General features: G+C 34.5%; 1 protein-coding gene across 6 annotated transcripts; it reads left to right on the top strand.

The window, feature by feature from the left end:
* Window positions 1-847: 847 nt before the first annotated feature.
* Window positions 848-7,635, top strand: LOC110889857 (probable receptor-like protein kinase At1g49730). 6 transcript variants are annotated; one of them, XM_035985626.1, is made up of 10 exons: window positions 1,040-1,172; window positions 2,101-2,155; window positions 2,874-3,422; window positions 3,545-3,838; window positions 4,291-4,552; window positions 5,541-5,593; window positions 5,663-5,730; window positions 5,843-5,932; window positions 6,833-6,917; window positions 7,006-7,606. In XM_035985626.1, the coding sequence occupies exons 3-10, from the start codon at window positions 3,086-3,088 to the stop codon at window positions 7,521-7,523; spliced, it is 1,707 nt and encodes a 568-aa protein (XP_035841519.1). In that variant the 5' UTR covers window positions 1,040-1,172; window positions 2,101-2,155; window positions 2,874-3,085; the 3' UTR covers window positions 7,524-7,606. The 6 variants fall into 6 exon arrangements, with proteins under 6 accessions (XP_021993123.1, XP_021993125.1, XP_021993124.1 ...); XM_022137431.2 differs by lacking the exon at window positions 2,101-2,155 and having other exon boundaries at window positions 848-1,172; window positions 2,871-3,422; window positions 4,282-4,552; window positions 7,006-7,635; XM_022137433.2 differs by lacking the exon at window positions 2,101-2,155 and having other exon boundaries at window positions 848-1,172; window positions 2,871-3,422.
* Window positions 7,636-12,981: the final 5,346 nt, after the last annotated feature.

Genomic DNA, 12,981 nt, shown 5'->3' on the forward strand with positions numbered 1-12,981 from the left:
ATGGAGATTTTAATTATTGTCTATTAGTTTATTATAATATAATTAGGTTCAATATATGTTTTCTCATATTATTATTATTAAATTAAATATATAACTTGATTGTTCGTACTTAGGTCCTTAATTGGTTTGTCATATTATTATAACTAAATATATAACTTGATTGTTATTACTAACCACCTATAGTGTTCGTTTATTTTTGAAAAGTTAGAGATTAAATTCAAAATTTTGATAAATCACAGGGATCATCCATATACTTTACTCAACATATTATTTTCATAATTTATTACTATCTAACTTTATATATATATAACAAAATGTTGCAATACGTCGCTAAAATCAAGCTAAAAATCTAATAATTATGTAAATATTTTTTGGATTCAAATTATTTTCGGTAATGTACGAATTATAATTGTAACTTTTTATTTCTTATTAAATATAATGTAGTACGTAAATACAATAATAAGTATTATATAATATAATATATTTTTTTTGTATCATTTTCAACGATTACATGTTTCTTTGATGAATTTTGTAATAGTAACATACATTATCTTTATATTAACGCATTTATGTCAATTTGGTATATAAACGTCTCCATCTTTTGTTTGCATTTACAAGGAATATTTATTATATAGTTTAGATTGTTCACCCCGTGTGTTACACGGGAAACTAATCTAGTTATAATATATATTTAAACATAACGACAAATAATTTATACTTAAACATAACGACAAAAATAATATAAAATAAGTTACATGTTACTGTAATAAAATCCTAAGAAAATAAAATAATAAGGGGGCAAGGGTAAAAGTGTAAATTCGCGAGTGTAACAAACCAACACACAAATGCCTTCTTTCTCCTCCTGCATATCAAGACCCGGGGAGAAAACGGTCAAAGCATACCTCGCTGCACACACACGCATAGCGGGTTTTGCTAACCTACGCATCCACGATTCCACTCCCTTCTCCACTATCCTACGCACTCACGATTCCATTTTCTTCTCTTCTTCTTCTTCTTCATCTCACTCACTACCTTACGCATTCACGATTCCATTCATATCTTCTTCTTCATCTAATCCTCAACAACAATGGTGCGATACAGCTGGATACTACTATTACAGTTACTGCTGTTGCTTGTCGTTACGCGTCTCTCTTCTGCAATGGCAGCTTCAGGTGAATCCTGTTACGAATTTTGTTATTATTCAGAATATTATTCGATTATATTACGAATTTGCACTTGATTGATATTCATACTGTTCGCTTTGCTTGTTTTTGATCAATTTCGGAAACGATAGATTATGTTTTTGTTCATGTAGCGTTTTAGCTCTAATTATTTCTGATTTTTGATTATTTGAGTAGTTAGATATGAATGTTCGTCGTTATTTGTTAGAGTGCGTAGATTTAGTATTAGGAATCAATGCGCATGTTAGCAAATTGTAATCAGTTGCAAACCGGTGAAAAGTTGTGTAGATTACTCGGTAGTGCTTCAGTTAGGGTTTTGAGTCGGTTATAGTGGTTGAATCTGGAAATCTGTGGACTGTAGAGCAAGTTTTGGTGTTAGAGAAGATGCCGGAAAGATCAGATAGTTGTACCGTACAAGTTATTATTTCTGACTGCTGATTATTTGAGTTGTCTAGCTGTGAATGTTCGTCATTATTTGTTAAAATGCGTAGATTTAGTATTAGGAATCATTGCGCATGCTAGCAAGTTATAATCAGTTAGAAAAAGGTGAAAAAAGTGTGTAGATTACTCCGTTGCGTTTCATTTAGGGTTTTGAGTCGGTTATCTGTGGACTTGTGGAGTAAGTTTTGGTGTTAGAGAAGATGCTGGAAAGATCAGAGAGTTGTACAGTACAAGTTGTGATGCGGTTGAGTAAGTTTTGGTGTTGGAGAAGATGCTGGAAAGATCAGAGAGTTGTACAGTACAAGTTGTGATGCGGTTTTGAAATTAGTTGTAAGTTTGAAGTTTTTTGCCCTAGAATTTATGGATATGTGTTTGTGGTTGGTGGTTTAATAGAACAATTTGGTTCGCAATATTGTTTCTCCAATTCACTCTACTTTTATGAATACCTAAACTGATGCATTAATTATTCTCTTTGTAGTAGTAGTACTATGGTGTAGTGGTTGGGGAAAGACGTGGTGTTCCTTGTGACCGAGGTTCGACTCCTACTCTCCCTATTATTTTTTGTGGCATCCAGGTGAAGGGCGAATACTGGTGGCGCCAGTTTGTCTTGGATGGGAGGCAAGGTTTTACCGATTATTCCACTGTCGTGCCTTCGGGCGGATGGAGGTCGGGTTTCCGCGCATCTGGGATAGCCAAGGGGCTAGCGGTGGTCGAGTAGTCGACCTTGGCCACAACGCCGGGTGTCACGGTGGTTGGCACGTCGTTCCTTGCCGTTCAAAAAAAAAAAACTTCATATATGAGCATTAAATACATGTAGATTAGTCAAAGTTGAAATTAATGTTATGACATAGAATGAGCTCAGTACCTCATAAATGGTAGCTCTCAGTTCTGAAGAGTAAAGTCCCTTTACAAACATGTAGAATGAGTGTTTTTGGGCCAACATAGAAACATATACATGGTGAAACCACTGATATATTATAGAGTACAGCAAAGAGACTCTATAAGTTGAAGAAGCAACATGACTTAATTTCCTGATCCTGAAAATGAAAATTGATGACATGAGTTACAGAACAGAATTATAAAATTGTTTCTCTATCCCAATAGATATCTTATGAAAGTTGTTGCATCTGTTAAATGCTGTATCTATAACTTCTTTTGGTGATTGATTTACTTTCTATTTGCATCTTTATGTGTTTAATTTTTTAAACTTGTTTTATAATTATTTGCTCCTTTTTTCAATCATTAAAGCAGGTTGCCCATTAGATCTAAGTGGCTCTAATATTACACGAGCTGCCGTAATTTGTTCGGAACCAGAATCTAGAGCAAGTTGCTGTCGTTATATCAACGCCCTTATTGCAGTATCTATTGCTCGTTATGCAAACACAACTAACAGCCTAGGTGTTTCTCCCGAAATATCCAATACATGTCTCCAAAATATATCCCAAACTTTAGAACTATATGGAATGACAAAACGAGCTTCAGCATTTTGTGGATTTGGGACGAAAATTTCCGCTAATTACGAGTGCCTTGGAATGACAACAGTCAACGAGATGCAGCAATCTCCCAATTTTTCCAACGTGACTCTATATTGCAGCGCACCGTTAGGAGAAGAACGTTGTAAAAAGTGTATAAATGCTGGAATTTTGTTTTTGAGAAATTTAGTGAAAGCGGGGGATAATATGACATTGAGCATTTGTAGGGATGCAACGTTTGTTGCTGTTGCTAGCCAAGTTGATGATGTTGCGGCTGTTGACCTTGCTAACTGTTTTTTTGGAGTTCAAGGACTCAGTAGCACTCCTGGTAAGGCTGTATATGGAGAAACTTTCATGAAACTTTTTTTAAACCTTTTTATATTTGACCTTTTTTTTATTTTGTTGGTAAATAATTGTAATGTTAACTGTATTTGTTGCATCTATTTGCAGTTATTACAGGATCATCTCCCCCTAACTTTTCACCTGCTTCATCTCCAAGCCCGTCTGTTTCTGTAGGCCCAAGTCAATACTCTTTGACCATACCTAGAACTACTAGACACCATTCCTACCATCTGTCATTGGTTCCTGTTGTTGGCATTGCAGTTACAGCACTAGCCACTATGATGCTGGTATTAATGGTTTTCCTTATTCGCAGAAAAAGCAAACAACTTAAAGAACATGAGATGACGACCGATAAAACCTCAATGGAAAGATATTCTCAGCCAACAAAGAAGTTCCAAGAAGGTAACTGACTAAAACAAGTGCAGTTTGTAAAAGGATACTTTTTAGATCAAGTCAAAATGGGTGGGTTGGGCTGGGCTGGGCTGGGCTGGGCTGGGCTGACCCATTAAACCTTTTTTGTCCTTTTTTCTTGTATTTTACAAATAATTGATGTTTTAAATAATTGACCCATAAACCCTTTTTTGTCCTCTTTTTCTGAAAAACTTTAATCAATAACACATGACACTTCATCAGATATTTTGTCTTTTCAAAATATTTAAGGGTATATTCGTCATCCAAATATTATTTTGGCCAAAATCGATAAATATTAGCGATACCAGTTACATACCTGGTTGGCGTATTAAGAAGTTGCATTACACTAGTTGCCTTTATTGTTACAGTAATAAACTAATTTTTGTCTCGCTCTCTCTTTCATTTTTTACGACCTTTTATAAAAGAGTTAGAAGTTTATGCAGGTCCATCATCTATGTTAACAAAGTTCAGTTATAAAGAAACTAAAAAAGCAACCAACAATTTTAGTACGATTATTGGACAAGGGGGATTTGGGACTGTATATAAAGCTCAATTTAGTGATGGTTCAATAGTAGCAGTAAAACATATGGATAAAGTTTCTGAACAAGCTGTAGAAGAATTCTGCAGAGAAATTTTGCTTCTTGCTAGGCTTCATCATCGTCATCTTGTTGCCTTAAAAGGATTTTGCATTGAAAAACACGAAAGGTCATTCATACCCATACGTCACCATACGTTTTTTTTTCTTTTTTATGATTTTTTTCTTCTGCCTATAATTAATTTTGAGGTGGTGATTTTGACCCATTACTCATGTATGGGTCGACTTGGTAGTGTTTTATCTCAAACAGGTCAAATAAAATTTGTTGAAAGGGGAACATGTCAAACGGGTTAAATGTCATCCAATGTCTATTTTAATGCGTACAACTGTGTAAATTCTTTTATTAAAAGATTTATATTGTAATTGTAACAATATGTTTTTTAACTAGAGTAAAATGCCATTTTCGTGGCATTTTTGTGACTTTAGTCCAAAGGTTTGTTTTTTCGCATCTAGATCCAGAAGGTTTGAAATCTTGCCATTTTCATCCGGCTTGTTAACTCCATCCATTTTTCTCCGTTAAGTCAGGGGTATTTCCGTTTTTTTTGCTACCTTAAAGGGCAATTCGGTCTTTTTCAGGGGTATTCGGTCTTTTTACATAAAGGGAAAAAGACTAAGTTGCCCTTTAAGTTTGCAAAAAGATGGAAATACCCCTGACTTAACGGAGAAATATGGATGGAGTCAGTGGCGAAGCTTGAAGTTTTCGTCAGGGGGGTCGAAAACGTATATACCCAAAAATTTCTATAGAACTGGGGGGTCGAAAACGTATATACCCAAAAATTTCTATAGAACTGGGGGGGTCGAAAACGTATATACCCAAAAATTTCTATACAAAAACTACATGCACAACACTACTGAGCGAAAAATTCGGGGGGTCGGGCGCCCCTCCCGGCCCCTTAAATACTACGCCCCTGGATGGAGTTAACGAGCCGGATGAAATGGCAAGATTTTAAACCTTTTGGATCCATTTTCTGCTAATAAATAGCCGTTACAATCTGAACCCATTTCCTAACTTCCCCGACCCAATCTACACTTGCCACCTCAACACCTCTAATTGTCCTTGATATCGCAAATGAATATTCTTTACTTGTTTGTTGGCAGGTTTCTCATGTATGAATATATGGCAAACGGGAGCTTAAAGGATCATCTTCACAGTATGTATCTTAATTTCTTCAGTTTTTTAATTTATTTCTTTTTTCTAAATTTCTTACGCATTTGTGCAGCTCCAGGTGTGGCTCCGCTGAGTTGGCAGACACGAATTCATATTGCAATTGACGTGGCAAATGCTTTGGTAATAATAGCACTAATAGCCAACTTAAAAGAGCTTTGGGAATTATTAGGAAAATGAGTTTCTTCTCTCTAAAAGACATTTATTTTTCCTCATTTTATAATTTTGCATTCAGGAATACCTCCACTTCTACTGTGATCCTCCTCTGTGTCATAGAGACATCAAGTCCAGCAATATATTGCTTGATGAGAACTTCGTAGGAAAGGTAATGACAATTTTGTCCTTCAAATAACTGCATGAAATAGAAACAAACTTTAAACATTTTGATGATTTTAGCACACAACTTTAAATTAGGCACAAAATAGAAGGGAATTTTCAACTTATTTCTGATTTTAGCAACCATCATCATTTTAACTGACTTTACCTGTAATTGTTGACATGGCACTTCTGTAAAGAAAAATTGAAAAATAAATATGTTATCTTTTCAATTTATATTAAAAATAATTGTAATGTCACATAAGATGGCATGTATCATAAATATATGAGTAAAGTACACAGATGGTCCCTATGGTTTACCAGAAATTTGAATTTGGTCCCTAGCTTTCCAAAAGTACACATATGGTCCCTGTGGTTTGCACTTCGTAACACATTTAGTCCCTAGCTTTTTCCGAAAGTACAGGGATGGTTTCTGTGGTTTGCACTTTGTAACGCATTTAGTCCCTAGCTTTTTACAAAAGTACAAGGATGGTCCCTGTGGTTTGCACTTTGTAACGCATTTAGTCCCTAACTTAGACACGCTACAACCTTAAGATTTGTTAGCTGGGGACTAAACGCGTTACAAAGTTTAAACCACAGAGACCATTTGTGTACTTTTGGAAAGCTAGGGACCAAATCCAAAATTTTGATAAACCACAGAGACCATTCGTGTACTTTACTCTAAAGTCTAAACATATATACTAAAATGACATATAAGATGCTACATGAGCAATCTAAAAAATTACTGCAGACCTAACACTTGCTAAAACTGGTAATAAAATGTAACCTGGTTGCTAAAATCGATAATAAAATGTAAGTGGCTTTCTATTTGTGTCTTTTTTTTTTTTTTTTAAGAAATTAAAGCTTCAAAATATGAATAAAGTTTCATGTTCCAATATTTGTGATCCAGGTTGCAGACTTTGGGCTTGCATATGCATCTAAAGATGGATCCATTTGTTTTGAACCGGTTAACACAGAGATCAGAGGAACTCCTGGTTAGAATAAATTTAATTTCTATAACCATAGTTACATACATAAGAGGTTCTAATTTCTTTTTCCTTTTTTTCTTTTTATTAAACTAAGGTTACATGGATCCCGAATACTTAGTCACACAAGAACTAAAAGAAAAAAGCGACATCTACAGTTACGGGGTTGTGCTACTAGAATTAATAACCTCGAAACGAGCTATACAAGACAACAAAAACTTAGTAGAGTCATGCCAACCCCTAATGACATCCGAATCAAGATTCATAGAGCTTGTGGACCCCGCAATCGGAGACACCTTTGACTTTGACCAACTTCAAACCCTAGTCACACTTGTCAAATGGTGTACCCACAGAGAAGGGCGGGCTCGTCCTTCAATTAAACAGGTATTAAGGCTTCTATACGAGTGTGCGGACCCCACACATAATGGGTTTCTTGAAGCTGTAGTAACTGAAAAGGGGAGAAACAGTAAAGGTAAATCGCATAGGAGAGACAACCAAAGTTGGGATGCGCGCGGTTTGGCTTCTTCGTCTAGTACAACGCGGTCTTATTGTAGTAGAAGTTTTCTGCTTGAAAATGGATCACCTCAATCTCCTTCAAATATACCCTCCATATAAGCTGCTTTGCTACTTCAAATTTTGTTCACAAATGAGTTTTACATTCAAAATGTTCATCTTCAATGCTTGCATTATTATATGTACATCCATCAGTATTGACTATTGAGGAAAACGGTGAGCTAAGTGTCCTACTGATCTAAGATATGACTATTGAACAAACCTACTCACATATAGGCGATTGGAAGTGGGCCATGACGACGGCTGGCCATGGTAGGTGGCAGACTGTTGGTGATCGTGGCTGTTAATTGACGTGGGTGGTGAAGCGGTAGGCGGCAACAACTGGCGATGGAGGTTGTAGGAAAAGCCAACTGGAAAAGATCAAGAGAACAAATCAACTGTAATTTACAAGTAATATTAATCAACCATGTGTGACAGGATACAAGCTTAACACATATCGTAATAATAAAAACCTTAGGCCAACCCGCGCCCTCGCCTGCGCTGACGTGTGGTGGTGTTCTACCGTTGCGCCCTCGGACGTGGCCCTGTTTGTACCAGACAAGTGATCTGCTATATATATAAAAAATATAACAAAACTTTTCAACGTATAATATATTGTCATTAAAATATTAAAAATACAAATATTGGGTTTGATGATGGTTTGGTTTAGTTATTTTAGTTTCAAGTAAACATATAAGAATAATTATAATTAAATTAAATCAAATCTTAATAAAGAAAAACTATTATTATATAAGAATAATTATAATTAAATTAAATCATAATAAAGAGAAACCATTATTGAAACAACTCAACTCCTTCCATTTATATCAATATTGTAGCTCCATTCATCTTTAGCGAAGAAACATTTATTCTGTTGCAAGAAAAATCGTTAAGAGTATGACTATGATACTATCCTTGAAAATGCACTATTCCTTCATCTTCGATATTGGTTTGACTTAACTGAAAATAAAGAAATAATGTGTTTTCAAGAGGAGGATCATACTCATAATAAGCTATTTTCTGGCAAAAGAGAATTATGTGTAATAGTGTATGTGGTGGCAAAAGAGAATTATGTGTAATAGCGTATGTGGTGACGACTATGCTACTATGAGATTAGGGCATGTGGTTGCAGCTAGGGTTGTGGCTCACTGCTAGCTAGGATATTGTAAAAATCTATATCTATATCTATCTATACTCTATGATAAAAAAAAAACTAATGGACACATGTCATTTATTTGAGACGTACTTTTTAGTTTTCTCGCCTTTTCTCCTACTTATACTTTTTAGTTTTTCCGTCTTTCTCTTCTATTTAATTATAGATAATGATTTTTTTAATTAAATAATCTAAAACTTCAGAAAACACTTGTATTAAATTACGATACTATATATTAAATAATATAAAACAAACTTATGTTTTTAATTTATTTTATTGGGACTTTCCAGTGCTCGCAAAAATATCAAATAAACAGACCTCAATTGTTTTTAACTAGTGTTTGCCCCGTGCCCGCGTTGCGGGGCACAAAGCTGATTTTTTTCTCTGTTGTGTGTTTTTGTTACTTACACATACTACTCATAACACGATCTCAAAAAAATTACATCGAGTCAACCATTATCAAATTTTTGCTAAAAAAAGATGGAAAAACTAAATTTTAAATTGGGGGAAAAAGTTATAATTTTTCAGGACAAATGAGCGTGTGTCAGGCAGCCGCCTGACACGAATAATAATTACACCGAGTCAACCAATTAAAACAAAACACTACCACAGTTTAAAAAAAAAAACTAAAACAATGAGATGACATGATTGTAATTTTATACTGGGGGCAAAATTGTAATTTAACCAGGAAAACAAACAAAAATGATAGAGAAAATGTAAATTTAAGTTGAGGGCAAAATCGTAACTTAGCTGGGAGAAAAAAACTAATGACAAAACTATAAATTTAAACCGGACAGAATCGTAATTTTCAACCAAGGGCGAAATTGGAGTTTTTAGGTTGGAGTAAAAGCGTAAATTTATTTTTAACCAGGGGTAAAAACAAAATATTGAACTGATGGCAAAATCATAATTTTAAAACCAGATAAAATCGTAAATTTATTGGGCTAATAGGAGAGTGCCAAACAGATGACTGATACTATATCCTTTCCCATGTAAGCCACTAATTTTAAAAAGGTTTAAAAAAAAAAAAAAAGAGGAAAAGGCCAACCGACTTTTTCCACCACTCTCATTCAACAACTATTGCCGTCTTACTTTTTGTAGATTTAGGTAACCGACTTTTTCCACCACTCTCATTCAACAACTATTGCCGTCTTACTTTTTGTAGATTTAGGTAATAGGTAATTACAGAGAACATGGGGAAAAGTAATTTTCGTCTGTAAAGAAAGGGTAGGGTTTATTTTTGTCAAGTTTAAAAGTCCTGACCTTTTTTGTCTTTTTGCGGTAAGATTTTTTTTTTTTAAGCATGTATAAAATAATTGCCCATATTTTATATATTATTGAGCTAGGTTATAACTCCGTGTATTACACGGGTTGAATAAATAAATTTTATATACTAAATAATAAAATAATATATCTTTAAAAACCTCATTTATTGCACGGGTTGAATAAATATAATTTTATTTATTAAATAATAAAAAGTTATATCTATAAGAACAATATTGTACGGGTTGAATAAATGTAATTTTATATACCAAATAAAAAGAATTTTTTTAAAACCACGTGTATTACACAGGTTAAATAAATAAATTTTATATATTAAATAATAAAACAATATATCTTTAAAAACCCCATTTATTGCACGGGTTGAATAAATGTAATTTTATATACCAAATAATAAAAAAATTACATCTTTAAAAATATATGTATTACATCTTTAAAAATATATATATATGGGAAGGTTCTATGCAGAACACTAAATATTGCGAGAACACGCAGAACAAAATGAATCACTCATTTTTTCAATCCCAAAAACCTAAAAAGTAAATGAAAATGTTATAAATGTAAGATTTATCGTTTTCTTACACTAGAATTCAAAATAAAATATGAAAAAACTTCAGCCTTTAAATAACCTACACACATGTAGGTTATGTAATACATATAAAGGGTCAGAACCGAGATATCTAGGGGGTTTGAATCCGCATAAAAAGGTTAGTTTCCACTCGATTGATTCAGATCCGACTGATCTTCTTCTCCGATAACTCTGCAAAAAAAAAAGCACCGTTAGCCTCGCCAAGGGGAGAAAGGGGGTTCTCTCCTTGACCCGACTCTGGTGTGAGAATAAGTATTGGTAATGAAGAAGAAGATGTATTTAGTAAGTGTGTGTAACTTGGATTCATACCTGGGTTCTTTCTCACATTTATAGTCGGGAGTCGTTTTAGGCGGGAAAACCCGTTAGTGAAAAGTTGACGGAAGATGCAAACCCCGTAAGCGGTTACACTCCTTTCCGTCAAACTTCTCGATCCGGTGTTAGAGCACACGGATCGTGACTTAGATCGAAGGCTGGGGATTTGCCACGTGTAAAGTGATTAATTGGAGATTACTCTCCAATTACATGCTTCCGTTGTGAATTCAGGGATGCATGAGATGGTGACACGTGTCCAGACGGTTGTAACCGCCTTGGTGGTGCACGATCGTATTTCTTCTAGAAGATTACTGCTGTAATCTAGTGTGGCACCTTATCGTGTGGAGACAGGTGAATAAATAAATCCCAAGTCTGGGTAAATAATATCCAAGTCTGGATATAAGGGCGGGAGTATTCATCTTAGGATTTTCATCCTTTGTTTATGGGAGGAAGCGCAAGGGTTTATGATTTCCTTTGGGCGCGCAAGTGATTTGACAGTTTGACTGTTCTTTATATCTCTGTCTGTGAGACCAGTGCGCGTCCGCGCAAGGTATAAAGTTGATCAGTAAGGTTTTGGTATGGTCCTTAGCGCTTTTTATGGGGTTTTTGGGACCTTACCCCTTCACCATGTTAAAACATTCGGCCATAGGGTTTTATCCAAACCCGAAACCCGAAAATTTTAATCCATTGAAGCATGCACTCATATAAGCGGCTCTAGATGCCATTGATGGGTTTTTCACATGTTTATCAAAGTTATTTTATCCTTATAAAATAAAAACTCAGCGGAATATATATTTACAACATGTTACTTTGTTGATATAAAACCCATTTTATATGTAAAACCCAAAACCCGGATCCATATATGAACATGCATGCTATCAAAAATTAAAACACAACCATAGAGTGTTTAGAAGACTACCTTCTTGGAGTAAAAGAAATGAAAGGATGATGCTTCTTGAATGGTTGCCTTCAAGTGTAGAAGACCTCAAGCTTCTATACCCCAAGCTTCCAACTAAACACTTTAAGTTTGCTAGGATTTGAACACTTGAATCGGACTTGAAAAACTCTCTTGAACCACTCTTGAGTTAGCCGAAATTTTGAGAGAAATCTTCAAGTCTTGCACATAAAATTCAAAGTTGAAAAACCCTTGAAAACTTCTCTTGGCCGAAATTGTGCTTAGACAAGTTTATGGAGCTTTGCAATCTTTAAATAAGTAAGAGAAAGTAAGAGAGAGAATCAGCATTTAATGAGTCTTGGAAGAGATTATTGCATGCAATTTAAGTGGTGGAAACCCACCTTGGGAAGCAATAAATGGCTGGCCATTAAATGCTTTTTTCTCACCATTAATTCAAAATCTCATTTTAAATTTAGTCTTCTATTTATTTATAACCTTTTATAAATATAACACAATATGTTACAAGACTTATGCAACATATCACAACATTTTAAAATGTTATTTAACCTATTAAATAACACAATAAAATATTCTCTCAAAATAAATTATCCATATAATTTATTAGTTTCTCAAGTGCAATTATTTAGAAGACCAATTTCCAAATATTATAAGTGTTAATATTTATTTGTTTGATCATATCATAAATAAATATTATAAGTGTTTGTCTAGCTTGTTATTGGGTATGACTCGACTTGGATCATAACGTACTAGCCACATCAATATATATATGTGTCTTGGGCATATAGAATCCAACACAAGTAACTCACACACCTTCGTTTACCCGTTTGTAGGGTAACCTCGGTGTTCCAACTCTCACAATCGTCAACTCGCGGATTTAAAAAGGAAAGCTTTGCAAAACCGTGAGTATACTCGACACCCTTTTACTTTTTACACTTTTGGGTGCATACATTCATGTTATTAAACTCACACGAAACACACACACTTTTTGCTTAAAATCACAAACAAACATTCCATCATACATGCTTATACGTTATACGTGAAACATATATGCTAGACTATTCTTATGCTTTATACTTGTCATTAACTTCATACAAGCCTCCCTTAACATGTATAGCACTATAAGAGTAACGCACCGCCCGTATTCTTGAGGTCATGTTAAGTTAAACAAAATGGTCTAGTCATTGCTATGATTAGATTACGCGAGCGGGAATCTTTGGTTTGACTTGTATAGTTGCATGCTAGTGTATTATGTTAGTTTATGTTAGCGAAT

Source organism: Helianthus annuus, chromosome 16, assembly GCF_002127325.2.
Source record: "Helianthus annuus cultivar XRQ/B chromosome 16, HanXRQr2.0-SUNRISE, whole genome shotgun sequence".
In the NCBI taxonomy this organism is placed as follows: domain Eukaryota; kingdom Viridiplantae; phylum Streptophyta; class Magnoliopsida; order Asterales; family Asteraceae; genus Helianthus; species Helianthus annuus.